The 21,548-nt window shown below is 42.6% G+C and overlaps 1 protein-coding gene across 4 annotated transcripts in view; it reads right to left on the reverse strand.

Annotated features, from left to right (window-relative positions):
- Positions 1-21,548, reverse strand: part of TRIO (trio Rho guanine nucleotide exchange factor) — a 748,009-nt gene that overhangs the window by 259,200 nt on the left and 467,261 nt on the right. For all 4 annotated transcript variants that reach the window (XM_056520137.1, XM_056520140.1, XM_056520138.1 and 1 more), the window contains exons 30-32: positions 20,335-20,446; positions 17,040-17,230; positions 15,271-15,372 (exon numbers count right to left, since the gene is read on the reverse strand). In XM_056520137.1, coding sequence (XP_056376112.1) covers positions 15,271-15,372; positions 17,040-17,230; positions 20,335-20,446 — 405 coding nt within the window. The remainder of the gene's footprint in view (positions 1-15,270; positions 15,373-17,039; positions 17,231-20,334; positions 20,447-21,548) is intronic.

A 21,548-nucleotide genomic window follows, 5' to 3' on the forward strand; every position in this document is an offset into this window, starting at 1 on the left:
CTTGGCATAAAGCCGTCTGGTCAGGATGAACGATATCGGCTATGGCCCTTCGTAACCGATTATCTAATATTTTAACCAGAAGTTTGAAATCTACATTAAGGAGGGAAATAGGTCTGTAATTATCCGGTAAAGTCAGATCCTTTCCCAGTTTTGGGAAGAACCACAATAAGGGCCTTCCTCATAGAATCAGGGAGCCTCCCAGTCTCCAAAGCCAAACTGAAAAGGTTTTGTAAAATAGGTATTAGCCACTCCTCGTTTGTCCTGTACCAGTCTCCAAACATTCCATCTAAACCCAGAGTCTTCTCCGTCTGTAGAGGAGCAATAGCCATAGAAACTTCCTCATCAGAAAAAGGGGCATCTAAATCTGCTGTCTGAGCCATAATTAAGGACATAAGAGGCAAACCCCTCAAAAAGGACACTAAGCCTTCCGGAACAGCCTGCAATTGAGAAGTATAGAGACCATTATAAAACTCCCGAAATACATTATTAATAGCGATAGGGTCAGTCTCCAACATCCCAGAAGCCCCCTAAAACAAGGTATAGCGACTACTGGCCTACTCTCTCTAGCCAAATATGCCGATAACCTACCATTTTTATCCCCAAATTTGAATATGGCCGCCACCCTGTCCACCATCCTCTTTTGAATCTTTTCCCTCTGAAGGATCAGGAGAGCCCACTGTTAACCATTGACATTCAGTATCACCTCCGCTTCCAAAACCTCAATCTCAACCTGCAGCGCAGTTTCCCTAGCCGAATAAGCCGCCCTTCGTCCAGCAACCCCAGCCATAAAAGCCCCCCCCTAACATGTGCCTAATAAGCATCCCATTGCACTAACTTGTCGGGGTGAGACCTATTATGTCCGCAGAAACAATTGTGAGTTTCCAGCAAGGATGTCGTCCACACCTCCTCCTGCAGCCTGCCGGCATGCATCCACCAGACTTTAAGAGCAGTATAAGAGCTGAGAGGTCAGAAATCCCCCTAGTGGTATACATGACATCTCTCACAAGAGGTAGAAGATCAGAAGAGGCATATGCCAAATCAATCTGGGAGAACGATTCATGTAACGCTGAGTAAAAGGAGAATAATGGGTCAGACGGATGCTTCCAATGCAAAACCTCAGTAAGGGACTGTGCCACACTCCAGGCATTAAGTCCAGGGGAGCCGGAATCCGCTGCACCAGTGTAATTGACACTCTGATCTGGGACCGCATTTAAGTCACCTATAAGGAGAACAGGCAGAGAGAAGTTGACCGTAACTTGGACGTGACACAGTCTAAGACATCAACATGAAACTTAGGGGGAACATACACAGACACAAAGAAAACTGAAGGCATGTAAGGAACACTGAACAATCTCAAACTTACCAAAATGGCAGCAAGCTACTTGATCAATGACCAGGGGAAGGGATTTATTTTCCAAAATAGAGCCCCCCCCCCCCCCCCCCTAGCAGAGGAAGAATAAGTGGAGTGGTAGCCCCTCGCTATCCAAGCCCTTTTTTGGTCAACAATTTTCTGACCAGTAAGATGAGTTTCTTGTAAACAAATCAGGTGTGGGGACTGCTTCTTTACAAAGTCCAAGCACAGAGCCCGTTTAAATTTGGAGTTAAGGCCTCTAACATTCCAACTCACAGTCTTAAGTGACCCCATTATCAATCAATGAACAAATAATCTGCAGTAGAAGACTGGACAGAGAACCCCCTCCTACCCACACAACTGCCTGAGTAGTGGTGAAAGTGCACCTAGAGCATAATGCCACCACCTGAGGCACTCCAGGAACCAACACCATACACACCACAGACAGAACGCAGGACAAGACATCACAAAGACAGACAGGGCACAAACACAAAACACAAACAAATGCAAAATACAAATAAAACATCCCCAACAAAAATCTGTCTAACACTGGGAACATGTGCAGACCTAGACCCTAAATGCTAACCAATGGGCAATAGCAAGAAATGTACTAGAATGACCCACCCAACTCCCAACAACCCAACCCAACCCAACTATATTATCTTAGTGGACAACTCATTAGAGAACCCCCTAACCAAGGAACTGTAACCAGGGCTATATAGTCCGTAGTCCATGAACTCTAAGGCTGGCCCTAACTAATGACCTAGCTCCCTATTCTAACTAAATAAATGGGAAACAGGAGAAGACTTGCGCTGATTCGCCACAGGATCAGTCCTGCAGAGCCACAGGAGGAGCAGCATCCACCCACTGCAGAGCCTCGGGTGGAGATGTGAAGAACCTGGTAGTTGAACCATCCTCGAAGATGAGCCGGGAACAGCATGGCATAGCGATATCCCTTTGTGCAGAGTAGAAGGCGCACCTCAGTTAACTTGATCCTTTGTTTTCGTAACTCGACTGAGAAGTCTGTTTAAAAGGCAACTTTACTGTCATTATAGCGCACCTCCCCTTTTATGCGTACAGCTTGCAGGATTGCATCCCGATCTCTGAAGTGTAGCAATTTTGCAAGAAATGGTCTAGGAGGAGCTCCAGGAGGAGGAGGCCTGCACGGCACCCTATCCACCCTCTCCACAGTGAAGTATGGTGAGAAAGTGTCAGCTGGCAGGATCTCCTTCAACTACAACTCCAGAAATGCTGCAGGGTCTGACCCTTCTGCCTTCTCCGGAAGTCCCACCAGGCGAATATTACTGCGCTTGAGCCGATTTTCCATGTCATCAGCACAATCCAGGACAGTTCTTACTTGCTGCTGTAGAAAAGCCATCTGTTCTGGAAGGGGATGAAGGAGTAGAAAAGGAATTCAATAGGACCAGGATTTTCGGTGCTGACCAAGAAGAGATAACGGAGCCCAGGTAAAGGAATAAGGTTTAATAGTAACGCGATTCACCGCGCTTGCGCGGCTTCATCAGGCTTAACATACAACAGTTATTCAAGGGTTATATACCCACACGGAGTTAACCCATAAGGTGCACAATAGTAATACAATGTAGACAATATATATAAAAAATATATATATAATATATATATAATATATATATATATATATATATATATATAAAAAGCATAGTACTGATCAGAACATATTATAACTGCAAAACAAACACAAAAAAACTAATTATAACCATATTAATATAGCCAAAAAATCTAAGACGCATAATATGAATTAGAACCTAAACAGGGCTGAGAATTTTGATCCCGCAGTAAGTTACGGGATCTATGTAAGTTACGGGATCTTCTAAAAGTAATGTTAGGAGTCATGGGAAGGAATTTTTTGAGTATTGGGTCACTACACAAAATAGGCCAATGTTTTGATAGTATTTTTCTAATATTAGTGGCTTCATTATTAAAATTAGTAATAAAATTATATTTATAATGAAATGTTTTTAAAGGTGATTTACTATTAACGGAAATCTGTCATCAGAATCACCCGCACTAAACCTATTACACGGGCTTGTAGTGCGGGTGATCCTGATTAAAATGCTCCTTACCTGGTTAAAAATGGTTCAGCGCTTCTTAAGATATCTATATTTTTAGTTTTCTGTTATTCCCTGGCTTGGGACTCAGTGGGAGGTGTTATCATCTGGGACACGGCCACACGTCACTCTAGCTGGGCGGAGCTGCCGCCCGGCTCATGAATATTCATGAACTTATCCTCGCGGCCCTCCCCACCAGACCTAGAAAAAGGAGTTAGACTACGAGGATAAGGTCATGAATATTCATGAGCCGGGCGGCAGCTCCGCCCAGCTATAATGACGTGTGGCCGAGTCCCAGATGATAACACCTCCCACTGAGTCCCAAGCCAGGGAATAACAGAAAACTAAAAATATAGATATCTTAAGAACCGCTCAACCATTTTTAACCAGGTAAGGAGCGTTTTAATCAGGATCACCCGCACTACAAGCCCGTGTAACAGGTTTAGTGCGGGTGATTCTGATGACAGATTTCCTTTAATAGATGGTGATTTTGGGGCGACTAGTTCCGATTGAGTTTTTCTTTTTTCTTTATTATAAGCATTCGATAATTTTTTGGGATAACCTTTTTCTTGAAAACGACCTCTAAGGACAGCAGCCTGCGCATCAAAACTGACATCAGATGTACAGTTCTTTCTGATGAGCAGGTACTGGCCGTAGGGGAAACTACAAAGCCAACTGGGGTAATGTGCACTTTCATAACTCAAAAAGCTACCGTATATCCCGGCGTATAAGATGACTTTTTAAACCCGAATTTTCTTCTGAAAAGTCGGGGGTCGTCTTATACGCCGGGTATAGGGGTCTGGCATAGGAATGCTTATGATTATCGTGCCGGCTCCTGTGTGCGGCTGCAGGCGGGGGCCGGCCAGAGCATGTACAAACTAATAACTGTATACTTAAAAAACAGGGTGCCTCCAGCTGTTGTGAAACTACAACTCCCAGCATGCCCGGACCGGCAAAGGCTGTCCGGGCATGCTGGTAGTTGTAGTTTCACAACAGCTGGAGGCACCCTGGTTTTTAGTATACATGAATTAGTTTTTACATGCTCTGGCCGGCCCCCGCCTGCAGCCGCACACAGGAGCCGGCACGATAATCATAAGCATTCCTATGCCGGACATCCCTGTGTCCCGAAAAATCTTTTCGGGACATAAGGATGTCCGCAGGTCACTTACCATTCCCCGCCCGCCGCGCGTCCTCCTCCGGTCCTTCTGCGCTTCTCCACCTCTCTATGGTTGTACGCACATGACGTCAGTGACGTCCCGTGCGTATAACCATAGAGGCGCAGGAGGACCGGAGGAGGACGAGCGCGGCCGGGGCCTGGTGAGTGACCGGCGGCGCGTCATCTACAGTGTTCCGATCACCGCTCCTCCGGTCCCGGGACTGCTGCTATGGTCGATAGGCCATAGCAGTAGATTGTGACCCCGGGCCGGAGAAGCGCTGACCGGAACACTGTGGGGGGCAGTACACAGATATACAGCCTCCTATATGGCTGGAAGTTGTATGTCTGTGGGGGGAGCTGCCTACTATTGTGGGGGAACTGCCTACTAATGTGGGGGGAACTGCCTACTAATGTGGGGGGAGCTGCCTACTATTGTGGGGGAACTGCCTACTAATGTGGGGGGAGCTGCCTACTATTGTGGGGGAGGGAGCTGCCTACTATTGTGGGGAAACTGCCTACAAATGTGGGCGGAGCTGCCTACTAATGTGGGGGGAGCTGCCTACTATTGTGGGGGAGGGAGCTGCCTACTAATGTGGGGGAGGGAGCTGCCTACTATTGTGGGGGGGAGCTGCCTACTATTGGGGGGGGAGCTGCCTACTATTGGGGGGGGGAGCTGCCGACCTAATGTGGGGGAGCTGCCGACCTAATGTGGGGGAGCTGCCGACCTAATGTGGGGGAACATGCTGCCGACCTAATGTGGGGGAACGATAAGGTACTGTACATAGCGGTAGGAGGGGTAGTCTTATACGGCAAGTATATCCCAAACTCTATATTTTAACTGTAAAAGTTGGGGGTCGTCTTATACGCCGGCATATACGGTATTAATATCTACCTTTTTAAAAAAAAGGTCTTTGTACTGATGTGTCTAAGAGAGAGCACACTTTTAAATATTAAACCTTATAATATTCCCCATTTTTATTATTTGCCTAAACTACATAAGAACCCAAAAAAAAAACCCTGGTTGCCCTATAATTTCTGGCGTTTGCTCTCTCACAGCCAACCTCTCTCACTTTATTGATCTTTTTTTTACAACCATTTGTTTTAAAATTACCCTCATACCTACGTGATTCAACACAACTGAATTAAATATTACTTTACCTCCCACTTTTTCTTTTCTTACCCTTGATGTTTGCTCTCTCTACTCAAATATTCAAACAGACTTGGGTCTAAAATATATGATATATTTTCCAGTGATGTAACAGTTAATACTGATCAATCTGCATTTTTGTTGGATTCTATTCGTTTTATTTTGGATCACAATATTTTTACGTTTAATGAAGTTTTGTACAGGCAGACCAGGGGCTGTGCCATGGGGACTCGTTCCGCCCCTAGTTATGCAAATTTGTTTATGGGGCGATTCGAGTCCCTAGTGATGGCACAGTCCCCTGCTTTTAATAAGTTTGTTTGTTTTTTTCGTAGATGTATTGAGGACTTGTTTTTAATTTGGAGTGGTTCTCTTTTACAGGCTGAGCAATTTGCGAGCGAATTAAATCAAAATTCCTGGGGCCTTCATTTTACTATGCAATATTCTACTAATGTGATCCAATTTTTAGATCTGGAAATTTCCAGATCTGATCTTTGACATATCAGTGCAAAGACCATTTTTAAAAAGGTAGATATTAATAGCTTTTTGAGTTATGAAAGTGCACATTACCCCAGTTGGCTTCGTAGTGTCCCCTACAGCCAGTACCTGCGCATCAGAAAGAACTGTACATCTGATGTCAGTTTTGATGCGCAGGCTGCTGTCCTTAGAGGTCGTTTTCAAGAAAAAGGTTATCCCAAAAAATTGTTATCCGATGCTTATAATAAAGTAAAAAGAAAAACTCAATCTGAACTAGTCGCCCCAAAATCACCATCTATTAATAGTAAATCACCTTTAAAAACATTTCATTATAAATATAATTTTATTACTAATTTTATTAATGAAGCCACTAATATTAGAAAAATACTATCAAAACATTGGCCTATTTTGTGTAGCGACCCAATACTCAAAAATTTCCTTCCCATGACTCCTAACATTACTTTTAGAAGATCCCGTAACTTACATAACTTGATTGCTCCTGGCAAACTTAGGTCCAGGTCTATGGACATAGTTCAGAGGCCGAAAATCTGTTCTCCGTGCGGCAGGTCACATTGTCTGTGCTGTGATTTGATTAAACCCGTTATCTCCTTTAAATCAGCACATACACATATAGGGGGGGATTCATCAATCTATATAGAGTCATTTTAGGTGTATTTTCTTGCGCAAAATCTTGCGCAAGGATATTTCCTGCGTTCTTTTTGTGCGTCTTTTTTCTAAAGATGTCACCCTTCAGGTGTACTGTAGAGCCGTTTATCTGGTAGACATGAATTTATTAACTGCGTCTTTTTTTTTTTTACGCAAAAAAAGGACGCAAGTGTCATTTTTTGCGCAAATATACACCAGCTCTGAGCACACGTACAAGTCTGCCTTATATTTTTTTCAAGAGCTGAGATGGGCTGGATTCTATTACTGCACATGATTCACAGAGACCCATGCGCAAGTTTAGTACATTTTGCGCAGGTAAATGACAAATACACGCAACAGAAAGGGGCAAAAAAAAGCTCTACCATACACTGATGTTGATGAATCCCCCCTATAGAGTATAAAATTAAAGGTAATCTCACTTGCGATACCAATTTTGCTATATATTTATTGTCCTGCCAGTGTGGTTTACATTACGCGGATGCGTATGAACCAACACAGATGGAACAGTAGACACGGTTATATGCTGCACAGTATCTCTAAACATTTTTCTCTAAAGTGCAATAATTGTATAGATTCTTTAAATTTAATTATTTTGGAATCTGTTTCTAAAAATAATTCAAATAGATTCCAATGTTTGATTAACCGTGAGAGTTTTTGGATTCACAAGCTAGCTACTTTATTTCCATATGGTTTAAATGAGACAATTGAAAATGTTCATTGATTTTATTTTTATATATTTAATGTTTTTATATTTTCCCTAGGTTTACTACACTTTATAGAGTGTGCAGTGGAGGTTACTATAGATTTTCTATATATACTGTGTGGTTCATTTCTTGAGCTCCTGAGTCGGATACGCCCTGTGGGATCAACATTCTCAGCCATGTTTAGGTTCTAATTCATATTATGCGTCTTTGATTTTCTGGCTATATTAATACGGTTATAATTAGTTTTTTTGTGTTTATGTTTTGCAGTTATAATATGTTCTGATCAGTACTATGCTTTTTATTTATATATATTTATATATATATATATATATATATATATATATATATATATATTGTGGCAGTGTGGCAAGGAAAGGGTGTAATTCCTTGGCTCACCCTGCAGAAGCTCTCACCTGCTTCTTAAGTAATGAGGCAGGAGGGAAGGGAGGTGTATATGAGATGGAGACTCAGTGTAATGTGGGCTCTTCCTAGGAGACAGCATGTGGGCTGTAGGGAATAGACAGAGCCTGCTGAGGAGTACACAGCCCGAGCTATGAGTGGCTCAAAGAGAGTGACATGAATTGTGAGTAGAAGGTTGCAGGGGACATATGTTTAACCGGCTGAGGGAAGCTCAGCGGTTGTTAGTCAGGACAAGCTGATCTGTTTAGTCAGTGACCAGACGGTCTAGGATTTTGTTTTGTTCCTGCTTTTTGTTTATTTCTTTCCCTGCAATCTGTCTAAAAAAAACTGGCAAGGTGCCAGATTTGCATTATAAGAGTTTGTTTGCTGGTTTATTGAGAAGAAACGCATCCTGTGGCGTGGTCCAGGATGATCCCAGAGCTAATCCCCAAGACGGATCGTCACAATATATATATATATATATATATATATATATATTTTTTTTTTATATATATATTTTTTATATATATATATATATTGTCTACATTGTATTACTATTGTGCACCATACGGGTTAACTCCGTGTGGGTATATAACCCTTGAACAACTGTTGTATGTTAAGCCTGATGAAGCCGCACAAGCGCGGTGAATTGCGTTGCTATTAAACCTTATTCCTTTACCTGGGCTCCGTTATCCTTTCTTGGTCAGCGCCAAATATCCTGGTCCTTTTGAAGTTCTTTTCTACTCCACAATTCTTCAGGAAGGCTGCAGACTATAGGATTGTGATCCTTAAATCACATGCGATCAGCATTGTTGTGTATGCCACTACACATCTCAGCAGGGTGAGCACGGAAATCTTTCCTCCCCCCCTCCCCACCCTTGTGCTGGCTATACTCCACAGGAAGCACCTTTTTTTCTTTCTCTTGGCAGGGGATGAAGGGTATCTTCAAATGTAGAAACCCAGCGTTCCAACTCCTCCCAACATTCCCACAGTTTTTGTGTCTCATGACGAAGGATCACAAACTCGCAGCTCATGCACCTTAGGGATCATCAGAGTCTGGCAAGAGGTAAAGGCTGCAAGCAACTTCATAAAGTTCTGATCCACCGATGCAGCAGGACATGTAGCATGGTGCGGGGAGCAGGAGAGCCAGCAAACAGCGAAGGAGTCAGTTCAGGTGATTCCTGTCCCATCACCTCCGGAGGCCTAGAAAATTGGCTAAGCGTGAGCAGAGACCTTGGAAGCCAAAGGCGTGGCAAGATAGGAGTCCCTTCTTGCATGCCCTCTTGCCTGAGAGAGCCTCATTAGAAGAGGCCTCATCCTCCGAGGATTGTCTGGCAGCCTCAGCAGCATGTTTAGACTTCTCGTACCTGCCCTGCGGTCCACCCATATTTGCAATGCTTGGTAAGGGGAATAGTCCAGAGGTTAGTATAAGCACCGCACCACAAGTCCCAGCAGGAGACAGGCAGTAAAGGAGAAGTAATGCAGCGGCACCCCGCATGCACCAGGAGATACAGCACCACAAGCTCCAGCAGCGTACACTGCCTGTGTATGAGATGTAGATGGGTGGCACCATAGCAGGCCCCAGGAACCAAAGCAGTAAGCACTATAAGTCTCAGCAGCTCACACAGTCTGGAGATGAGATGTAGAGGAGCAGCACTTTAGCAGGCACCGAAGACAGATTAATGCAGGCAAGCACCACAAGTCCCAGCAGCTCCACTAGCCACAGATTACTAAAGGGATATCCACAGTGGCACTCCACAGATGCAGCTCCAGTAAGTGAAGCACCCCAAGTCCCAGCAGAGTGCAACCGCTCAGCTCTCCATTCAGGCCATGCCCCCCCAAATCATTATTTTTTTAATCACCTGGTGCCAGAAACTTAAACAGATTTGTAAATTACTTCTATTTAAAAATCTTAATCCTTCCAGTACTTAGCTGCTGTATGTTCCACAAATTTTTTTTTTAATTTCTTTTCTGTCTGTCAACAGTGCTCTCTGCTGACACCTTTGTCCATTTCAGGAACAGTCCAGAGTGAGATTAAATACCCATAGCAAACCTCTCTTGCTCTGGACAGTTCCTAAAATGGACAGAGGTGTAAGCAGAGAGCACTGTGGTCAGACAGAAAAGAAATTAAAAAAGAAAAGAGCTTCCCATGGAAAGTTTAAGATTACTGGAAAGTTTAAGATTTTTAAATCAAAGTAATTTACAAAACTTCCTCGCACCAACTTATTTAGAAAAATTGTTTTCCAATGGAGTACCCCTTTAAGACCACAGTACATTTCAATACATTAATGATCGCCCCTGACAAAGCCTAGGAGAACCAAACATATGTTGGGGTTAGTATATGGTGTTGGTGGTAGGACATTGTATGGCAGGTAAACCTATTAATGTTGCTTCTGCAGCGAGGTATTTTTGTGTTTATTCATTTCCTTATTTTGTGTTTTCTGCAATATTTTTCTTCTGCTATCATTAATAACAGGTACTAACATGACTAGGCACCAGGCAACCTTTGGCACTGCAAATGTTTTGGACTATTATCCCCCATGATGCTTGGGCAGCATTTTGGCTGTAAAAGCATTAAGGAAGATGTAGTCCATAACATCTGCAGTGCCAAAGGTTGTTTATCCATGTCCTAGACCATGCATGGGTTTATGTTTTTTACCTACCATGATGCATTTGTCTGCCCATACTACAAAAAAAAATTGGATTGGCTTGGAGACTTATTTAGCCCACCTCTCTTTAACATCCCTTCCCTGGCACTCCCCTGCTGCTCTTCGTAAAGATACATAGGAAGAAGAAAGACGCCAGTGTACTCACCCGTTCAGATGGACTTCTGTTTATTCAAGGTACATTCTTGTACAGCAAGACAGTCCCGTACATAACCCCCGCGTGGATGGTGCACAGCAGGATGTTCCGCAGGCAGGGACGTTCACCGAAGCACGACGGTGCCGTTTCACGCCAGTGGGCGCCTGAAGAAACGCCCACTGGCGTGAAACGGCACAGTCGTGCTCTGGTGAACGTCACTGCCTGCGGAACATCCTGCTCTGTACCATCCACACGGGGGTTATGTTCGGGACTGTCTTGCTGTACAAGAATGTACCTTGAATAAACAGAAGTCCATCTGAACGGGTGAGTGCACTGGCGTCTTTCTTCTTCCTATGTATTTGCACATGAACGCTGCATTGCCACGCTGCACCCCCGTACATACCCCGTTACCCACTTCCATGAACATCAGCCTCATAGGAATGTAGGCAGTGCCCAACCCACTCTCTTACTCCTACCTGGGGCTCTTCGTAAAGAGCAGCAGACACTGAGAGGTGTGTAAAACAGACCTCTTCATACTATTTTGACATCTGATGGCCCCTTGACTCCTATAAAAGGCAATAGATCTTTCTTACCTGGGTTTTCCTCTCAATCAATCATTCTTATCCAGACAATGTCATGCTACATTTACATGTGCTCAGGTTTTAGATGGCACTACTTAACTCCCTCTACAATATATCCTTCCTCAAATATCTCCTACCCATCTTCATATGATTGGAGTATGCTTAGTTGAAACATTATTTAGAGTCCCATAAATATTCTCTCCGTCTGCATAGTGAGCTGACAGCGTTCGACTTATTGTGTACCTCTTCTGACCCTCCTACTAAGACTGTTTCTCAGGTATATGATATTCTTTTAGCAGGACAATCCTCTTCCCCACCACCTTTTATTGATAAATGGGAGAAGGAATTAAACCTTCGTTTTACTGCTGAGTAATGGAATAAGTCTATGAGGTTTTGTCATAAATTCTCTCTCTCCGGCAGGATTCAGGAGACAAACTTTAAGATCATGACTCAATGGTATTGTGTTCCCATGGTTCCTTACTACTGCTGGCGATGTGGTGGTGGGCCTGGGTCTCTGGTGAGCTGCCCTTTGATTCAATCATTTTGGTACAGAGTGATAAAGATTATTCATAAGATTATGGGTACCCGACTTTCTAACTCTCCAGCCACACTTTTGCTATGTATTTTACCAGGCTCTGAACGCTCTATTCTCAAATCTATCGTTTCCTACTGGTGGCAGTGAGACAGGTTATACCACGGCTGTGGAAAAACACTAACCCTCCCTCAATCACAGATTGGTTTACTGAAATTATACACATCCATCGTATGAAGGAACTTCTTGCTAATTCTCTTAAACAGTCGGTTCAGCATGAGCTCTTGTGGCACCCATAGATAGAGTTCACCCAATCGGATTCATTTAGGACACCACATACTTCCTAGGCTCTAATTCACTTCAATCTCTCTCTTTTTCCTAGTACTCTTTTCCTTTTGCAATGCTAGCTTATGTTTATATTCTCCCCTTCTGATTTGCTAACCTTTGACATTACCTCCTAATTCCTAATATCAGTAATTATGTAAACACCTTATATACTCGAGTATTAGCCGTTCCGGATATAAGGCCCCTAATTTCACCCCAAAAACCCAGGAAAACCAATTGACTTGAGTATAAGCCTAGGGTGGGAAATACATCAACCCCCCCCTGGCATCATCCCCCCCCCCCCTCCCCTGTAATCAACCAGACCCCCCCCTGTCCGTATGACCCTGTCATCATGCAGACCCCCCTGTCAATATCCCCCCCTGTCCATATGACCCCCTGTCAATATCCCCCCTGTCCATATGACCCCCTGTCAATATCCCCCCCTCCCCCCCGCTGTCTTACCTCCCCAGTTGTTGCTCTAATAGCTGCAGGGACCGTCCAGGGAGGGTGAGCTGGGCCGTCCATCTTCACTGCAGGGACCGTCCGCATTCCGGTGGGAGGGTGAGCGTAGAAGAGGGCCTCCCGGTGAAGATGGATGGCCCCGACCAGCTCACCCTCTCCACCGGAATGCAGACGGTCCCTGCAGTGAAGATGGACGGCCCGGCCCTATAAAAGTAGTAACAAATAACAAAACCTAAGAAAAAAACTCAAAATAATCTTAAGGTAGGGGGGAGTGCTATTAAGACATAACTTTTAATTGATAGGATAAAAATACACCCAAATTGTGATTCCATCACCAATAAAATTGCTGTGACACAAGATCCATTGAGATCACCACCCATCCGGTGGATTTATCATAAGAAATACTCATATATCAAAAATTTCCATATATCAAACGTTCTCTACGCGTTTCTGCCCAAATCAAGGGGCGTCTTTAGGAGAAACTATAGATATAGAGATAGTACAAGTATAAATAAGAGCAGATATCACATGCAGAAATCTCCAGTAGGAGATCTGTTTAACTGGGTGGCATGTTGATACTACATGCCGCCCTAGGGTGTGATCAGGTTCAGCAGGTCCACCGGAGATTTATAGATGCCACAGTACTCTCCGTGGTTCCATATACAGTTGGCTGAACAGCATGCCGATCACTGGATCCCGGAGGGTGCGCAACCCGCAATGGCGGGGAGCTGGAGTAAGTCAGGCCGGCTTCTCTGCGCTCACCCTGCAATCTCAGTGCAGCCCCTGGCATTCTGTGTCGGGCACTGCTCCTGAGACCGAGCAGCGATTTCACGGCCACACCCCTAATGACATCACACATCGCCCCCTCCATGTCTATGGTGGGGGGGCATGACAGCCGGGGCTGCACCGAGATCGCGGCTGTCCCAGCGGCGACCCATGATCAGGCATCTTATCATCTTAGGGGATAAAAGGATAGGGGATAAGATGTCTAAGAACAGAATACCCCTTTAACATCTGTTGTGGGTAAGATTTGTGGGGGTTTTCTGTTTTTATTGTGGAGTATCTTAATGAAAATAACCTAACACAGAACCAACATGGGTTTACACAGGATCGGTCCTGTCAGACTGATCTGATCAGCTTTTATGAGGAGGTAGATTGGACTATGGCAAAGCGGTGGATGTTGTAGGGCATTTGAAATTGTGCCATACAAAAGGATAGTTAATAAAATGAGGATGTTGGGATTATGGGACGACATATATAAATGGGTTAGCTACTGGCTCAGTGATAGGAAGCAGAGGTTGACTATCAATGGAACCTAGGCTCTTTTCACACTGCCGTTTGTGCCTGGCAGTGTGACTGTCGTTAGAAGACAGTGGGAGAAAAATTTGTGCTTGTGACGTCTTTCTCCCGCTATCTTCCGTGGGAATAATGGGAGTTATAACGGATGTTCGAGGAATCCCATTCAAGTTTAGCCTTACTCGGTTGCTTGGTTGGGTGACAGTTACAAGTGGATACCACAAAAGTCAATATTGGCTCTACATTTTAATAGGTTTATTAATGAACTTGTAGGGGATTACATAGCAGAATTTAGGTAACACTAAACCAGGTAAGAGGATTGCCACAGAGAAGGAAAACATACTATTACAAAGGGTTTCAACAATTCTGCACACGGAGATACCAAATATGTTTATTTTGTTTGTTTGTTTCTTTTCTTTTTTTATTATTTCATTTGAAAAATGGAAAACGGAGGTGATATGAACTTTTATTATAAAAGGGTTTAACAAAAACAAATGTTATTTTATAAACAAGTTTTTTTTTTACAATAATATATATATATATATATATATTGAAATGCCTTGATGTCAGGTCAGTAAACCCTATTCACCTTATTTTTGGAGTGCAGCAGTACTTTTTCTTTTGCCATAGATATATATATATATATATATATATATTTTTTTTTTTTTTTTTTTTACTTTTTTAGTGCCCCTAGGGGACTTGTATAAGTGACTTTTCGATTGCTCGTACAGATCAATATAATACTATAATATTACATAGATCCATTTTAACAGCAATCTACTGGTTCAGCATACCTATAACACACTGTACCAGTAGCTTAGTGACAGCAGCATCAGATGCCTAGTAAAGGCCATGATATCTGATCAATATGATAGTGGGAAGGCGATCCAACCACTGCAATACCAATGACACGTGCCGAACGCTGTTTAAATGCTGCTGTCAACAGAATTTTAATGGTTAGTAGCTGCCAACTGAGCCCAGTCCCTACACCCTTCATGGAAAAATTACACACATGTACGTAAAGTTTGTGTGAAGGGGTTATATTTAGCTGCTGTCACTGCTAAGCAATGAGTGTCTTGGAGGAAACAGGACTAGCAAGCGACTGGATGATGTCATACTGAAATCTCAGAGGGACAGAGGTAGAAGATAATTTTTTTTTTAAAGCCACTCCACCCCAGAAACAAAAACTTATTTTTTTGCCTGGATAACTCCTTTAAACTATGATTCCTCTAAAAGTGAACAGGAGTTCAAACAGCAACAGACAAGTTTATCACACACACACAACTAACCTTCAGGACAATTTTGTTGTCAGATGATGGAGTTCTGCCAACCCAGAGAGCAAATTTACAAGGGTCACCTTCAACATGTTCTGTGACTCCTAATTCTGAAGTCTGTAAATGTTATTAAGGAAAAAAAAAAACACACTAAACATTTGTTTCAAGATACAACTGACTGATGTGCCACCAGATGTGTTTTGGCACAGCCTTCGCCTAAGGCGGTGTCAAAGCGCACGTCGGGATGGTACCACTGTTTCCATAGAAGTGACTCATAAAAGCAACTCAGTGTTAGATTAATTGTCAGTTTTTATGAGAATAGACAGGTTAGTCATGTTATTAGGTGAAGTTATGTTATTAGATGGATGAAGTTATGTTATTTACATACAATTAGTCAGATTTGGGAATAAACAACTACAAGTGGTCCGAATGGTGGTACGAAGGCAACACCTGTAGCTGGACGTCTAAGCTAGTAGACCAATGTTGTGCAACCGCCTTCTGATGGTTTCTGTAGACACTGTTCGATGCTCTAGGCTCGTATGTAATGTCCAATTTCACTTGCAGTACAGAATTGATTACTACATCCCATTATTCTAATCCAATGATCCATCCAAGCAGAGGTTTGTTTTTGTAAACAGAACAGCAATACCGATGGCACTGATGCAGGAGGTGAGTACAGTTTATTTTAGGAGATCTAACAAAATGGGCCTAGTTTAAAAAAAAAAAAAAAAAAAACTTCCACTAGATAACCCCTTTGCTTGAAATTTTAATAGATTTACAGATCGATTTACAGATTGTAGTGAATTGTGCTACTTCTTTGATTTGTTGCAAGGTCAATGCTAAAGAATGCATGTCACTGTTTACAATACTGTAGCATACATAACTCATAGGCTACACTGCACAGTGCTCTGCTTTTATAGACTAAACCTATAGACTAATTTTTTGGTAAAGTTTATTTAATAATTCCCTTCCTTCTGGTGAGCACTCCACTCAGTGTTGCTACAGAATTACATTTTTTTTAACAAACATTATAACCCTGATTTACTAAGAGTGGAGTGTACTTTTCTTTGTGTGTTTTAATTCCCTACAATTTTTTTTCCATGGTATTTACTAACGATTCCCAACATGTAGTGGATTTGAGCTGAGGAAAACCCAAAAGATCAGAACGTGTAAAAATAAAATATGTTGTTTTTTTGTGAAAATGTCAGGGCCATTTTGTGGCCACATCCCCTTTCCCCAACGGCCACACCCCTTTTCAGGTTTTCTGAGTAAAATGGAGAGTGTGTCGGGTTTTGTCAATACTGCGTAAATTCTGGCATAGACAGAATTTCTGGTGCACAACCCGACAAAGCAGGTTGGGTTTAAAATAGCAATAAAACCCTCTTATTGTCTGAAAAAGAAGCTGGTGTCAGGGGCAAAACCTTTAACAATTAATACACATGCAACTTAAAACTGCATCATGCCAGTTGAAGATAATGCCATATGAACAATGCTTATACCATTTTATGGTTAGCCATACATGGGTCTATTGAAGATCCCAGTGATATTTAGCCATATTATCTTTTTACTATATGCTGCCTGTGTACTACGAAGTACAGGCTAAAAACTTCATTATGTAGCTAGTTGCTTTTAATGGGAGTGCATTTAAAAAATACTTTGTAATTGTTTTTGAGCATGGAAAACGTAGACTCATGGTTAGTATAAGAACAACAAACAAATGATCATTATAAACTTTATATTATCTAAACTATGATGCACTACACAAAAAGGAAGGGACTACTTACAAATAATTTCATTTTGTAAATATACTTGCTTCTTCCAGTGGAATCTTTCACTTCTTTGCTGAAAACCAAAGACATCTCAAAGAGAAAAAGATGCCTTTCCCTGCCTTTTCGTATTAATGTTTTAGGGTCCCAAACTTGGAATGAATCTTGCAGAATCAGTTCTCCCTGAGAATCAATGTTCTCCTCAAAACCTGAAAATGAAAAAATTATTCAGGAGGATAAACTAGAGCAGACAGTACCATCAACAGCAAGTGTGAATTGCAAGCATTAACCTAAGGGGGGAAAAAAGGGGGAAAAAACACTTCAGAAAAATTTTATTAACAGTTGTACTCAAAGGTCTGCAAACTCTAGCAGAAATTATGGCATTGATTTTTAACAAAGCATAATGATGAAGCTATGTATTATTTCTTCGTTGTTTGGCTCCTTTGTATGTTTGCCACCTGCACATAAAGATAAGAGGCCTATGTGCTAGGACCTGTGTGTCAATCCCACAGAGGTCCCAGCACTGACACACAGGGGATAGGCGTGGTGGCCACACCTATCCGACTGTTTCTGACCATAATAAAAAGCATTTTTAAGCCAGATCAAAGCTGCTAGAAAGCAGCAAAAGCTATGCCTGAGTTGTAATTGTCAACCACTTTATCAACCTGGAATTAGTTTATGTGGAGGAAAATTCGTGACAGTTGCGCTTTAAACCCTTCCCGCTATGGGACGTATGCATACGTCCCAGCACCCGACATGTTCGTGCGCTGGGACGTATGCATACGTCCTCGTGATCTCCTGCTCTGCAGCGGGCAGCTCAGGAGATCGCCGGCAAGACCCAGCTGCCAATCACAGCCGGGGACCCGCCACAGCTGCCAGGGCCACGACCGCGCCGGTCCCGGCAGCATTAACCTACTGTGATCAATCCGGATCACGGCATCTATGATGTTGACAGGGGAAGGGCTATGAATCTATAATGTAAATATTAGATGTGAACACCGTAAAAAAAATGCTAAATTCGCCAATTTTGGTACAAATAGCAGAATAAATAGAATCAAAAGGCAGCATGTAACGCAAAAATTATACCAATAAAAAGTACAGCTTGTCCCGCAAAAAAAAAGCCCTCACTCAATGGCGTCAGACGAAAATTAAAAAAAGTTACAGCTGTCTGAACATAACACAAAAAAGGAAAGAAAAAGAAAAAATTATTTTGCTCAGAAAAAACATAAAAAAAGGTATATAAAATGGGTAATCGTACCGACATACCCACATAAATATAAAATCACTTTTACCGCACAGTGGAGACAATAAACAAAAAAAACTAAAATGCCTGAAAGTTTTTCACAAAAAACGCTTCATGTGTCTAAGAAAATGCACCACTTATATAAAGTACAATATGTCACGATAAAACAATCCCAGAATCGCTCCACTCAGAAAAAACCTTATAAAGTTATTACCATTTAAAGAGAGAGACATTTTTTTAAAAAAAGAGTTTGGTCATTAAGGTAAAAAAATGGGTCTGTGGTTAAGGGGTTAAGGGGATGATGAGTTGTCATGGAAGCGGTGGCCTAACAGCCCAGGGCCTTATAAATCACCTCACAGCAAAATCACTGTTTGTATTAAAGGGGTACTCCGGTGTAAACCTTTTTTTCTTTTAAATCAACTGGTGGCAGAAAGTTAAACATAATTGTAAATTACTTCTATTAAAAAATCTTAATCCTTTCTGTACTTATTAGCTGCTGAATACTACAGAGGAAATTATTTTCTTTTTGGAATGCTCTCTGATGACATCACGAGCACAGTTCTCTCTGCTGACGTTATTATAATAATAATAATGCTTTATTTATTGTTGTCCTTAGTGGGATTTGAACCCAAGTCCCCAGCACTGCAAGGCAGCAGTGCTAACCACTGAGCCACCATGTTGCCCTTAGCATACATCTGCTATGCATGGTTGCTAAAATGGACAGAGATGTCAGCAGAGAGCACTGTGCTCGTGATGTCATCAGTGTTCCAAAAAGAAAGGAATTTCCTCTGTAGCATTCAGCAGCTAATAAGTACTGGAAGGATTACGATTTTTTAATAGAAACCGTATATACTCGAGTATAAGCCGACCCGAGTATAAGCCGAGACCCCTAATTTCAACCCAAAATCCCAGGAAAAGTTATTGACTCGAGTATAAGCCTAGGGTGGGAAATACATCATCCCCCTGTCATCATCCAGACCCGTCATTAACATCCTCATAATCATCACCGCCTATCATCCAGATCCTCATCATCATCACCTGTCATCATCCCACACATCCCCCCTTCATCATCCCCTTGTCATCATCCCCACCCCCCTTCATCATCCCCTTGTCATCATCCCCACCCCCCTTCATCATCCCCTTGTCATCATCCCCACCCCCCTTCATCATCCCCTTGTCATCATCCCCCCCCTTCATCATCCCCTTATCATCCCACACCCCCCCCCTTCATCATCCCACACCCCCCCCCTTCATCATCCCACACCCCCCCTCTTCATCATCCTCTTCTCATCATCCGCCCTCAGTGGTCTTCAACCTGCGGACCTCCAGAGGTTTCAAAACTACAACTCCCAGCAAGCCCGGGCAGCCATTGGCTGAAGTGGTTGAAGACCACTGCGGCCTTCGATATCATCCAGCCCCCTCTCACCCCCCTTTAGTTCTGTACAGTACTCACCTCCGCTCAGCGCTGGTCCGGTGCTGCAGGGCTGTCCGGAGAGGAGGTGGTCCGGTGGGATAGTGGTTCCGGGCGGAGGTGAGTACTGTACAGAACTAAAGGGGGGTGAGAGGGGGCTGGATGATGTCGAAGGCCGCAGTGGTCTTCAACCTGTGGACCTCCGGAGGTTTCAAAACTACAACTCCCAGCAAGCCCGGACAGCTGATGGCTGCCCGGGCTTGCTGGGAGTTGTAGTTTTGAAACCTCTGGAGGTCCGCAGGTTGAAGACCACTGCGGGTGGAGAGTTCACTCGAGTATAAGCCGAGGGGGGTGTTTTCAGCACGAAAAATCGTGCTAAAAACTCGGCTTATACTCGAGTATATACGGTAATTTACAAATATGTTTAACTTTCTGGATATCCTACAAATAGTCTTTAGTTCTTTGTTGTTTTTTACTTTTAAACTATGGGAAATGTATATGTGTTTTGTCTATTTATTTATTTTAATGCTCATAGAATCTGTGAATTTATGTTGGCTAAATTTGTACAAGACTTTAGGCTGTATAATCCCCACTTCATCACATTTGCAAAAGAAAAAAGTATCAGAGTTTTACATTCCTTTAGTTTTGATTGACGTTACCTTCCAGCATGCTAAGATGCATGGCATCATTTGCTCTTTTTGGGACACTAAGCATGACCTCCAATCCATCCTTAATTTCTCCTTTTCCTTCTTCGCAACATGTCAAGAGCTCCTGAATTTGAAGAGAAAAAAAAAAAAACGGTATAACACACAAATCTATTCTGTGGACTGGTGATTATATTCATAGACTTCTTTCCATTACTAGATTACTCCTTATACTAGGATAGGAGGATATGTGATTCATTATGACTTCAGAAGGGTTCAGGCACTCTTATAAGAGCAAATTTGCTTTCCGACTCTCACATATTGGGAAGAACCCTTTTATCCCATAAACAGAAATAAAATATGAGAATTAAAGCCTAAAATGATTGATTACTTAAAAGGGTACTCCACTGGGAAATTAGTATTATTATTTTAATCAACTGGTGCCAAAATGTTAAGCAGATATGTAAATTACTTTTTTAAAATCTTAATTCTTCCAGTCCATTCTTCAGCTTTTGTATACTACAGAATGTATACTTTTGAATTTATTTTCTGTCTGACCACAGTGCTCTCTGCTGACACCTCTGTCCGTATCAGGAATGGTCCAGAGCAGAAGCAAATCCCCATAGCAAACCTATCCTGCTCTGGACAGTTCCTGGCACGTTCAAAAAACAAAAAGAACTCCAAGATTGGCGCTGTTCCACTGAAGGCAATGCTCAGTTCTTATTCAAGTAAAACCATATTTATTAATCAAAGACAGTTTTACAGGCACATCAGAGGCAAGACGCTTTTCAGGTCACTACGTACCCTTTCTGCAATTGAGAAAGGGTACGCAGTGACCCGGAACGCGGTTTTACTTGAATAAGAACTGAACATTGCCTTGAGTGGAACAGCGCCAATCTTGGAGTTCTTTTTTGAATTTGCCTAGTTCTGGATCCGTTTCCCGGTATCCAGCATTCACTCCTTCTGCCTGCAGTTCCTTGGTGCCCCGTGAATTGGGGTGATATGCATAAAACCAAACAGGTGCCAAAGGTGAGAGTCCATTTTTTAGACTGTCACCCTCCCTCTATATCTGCAGGATTACATGAGGCTCTGTCCTCTTTTTTTTCAGCAAAGAGCACTGTGGTCAGACAGAAAATAAATTCAAAAAGAAAAGTACTTTCTCTGGAGCATACAGCAGCTGATAGATATTGGAAGGATTCGAATTTTAAAATAAAAGTAATTTACAAATC

This window comes from Hyla sarda, chromosome 5 (genome assembly GCF_029499605.1).
Source record: "Hyla sarda isolate aHylSar1 chromosome 5, aHylSar1.hap1, whole genome shotgun sequence".
Classification (NCBI taxonomy): domain Eukaryota; kingdom Metazoa; phylum Chordata; class Amphibia; order Anura; family Hylidae; genus Hyla; species Hyla sarda.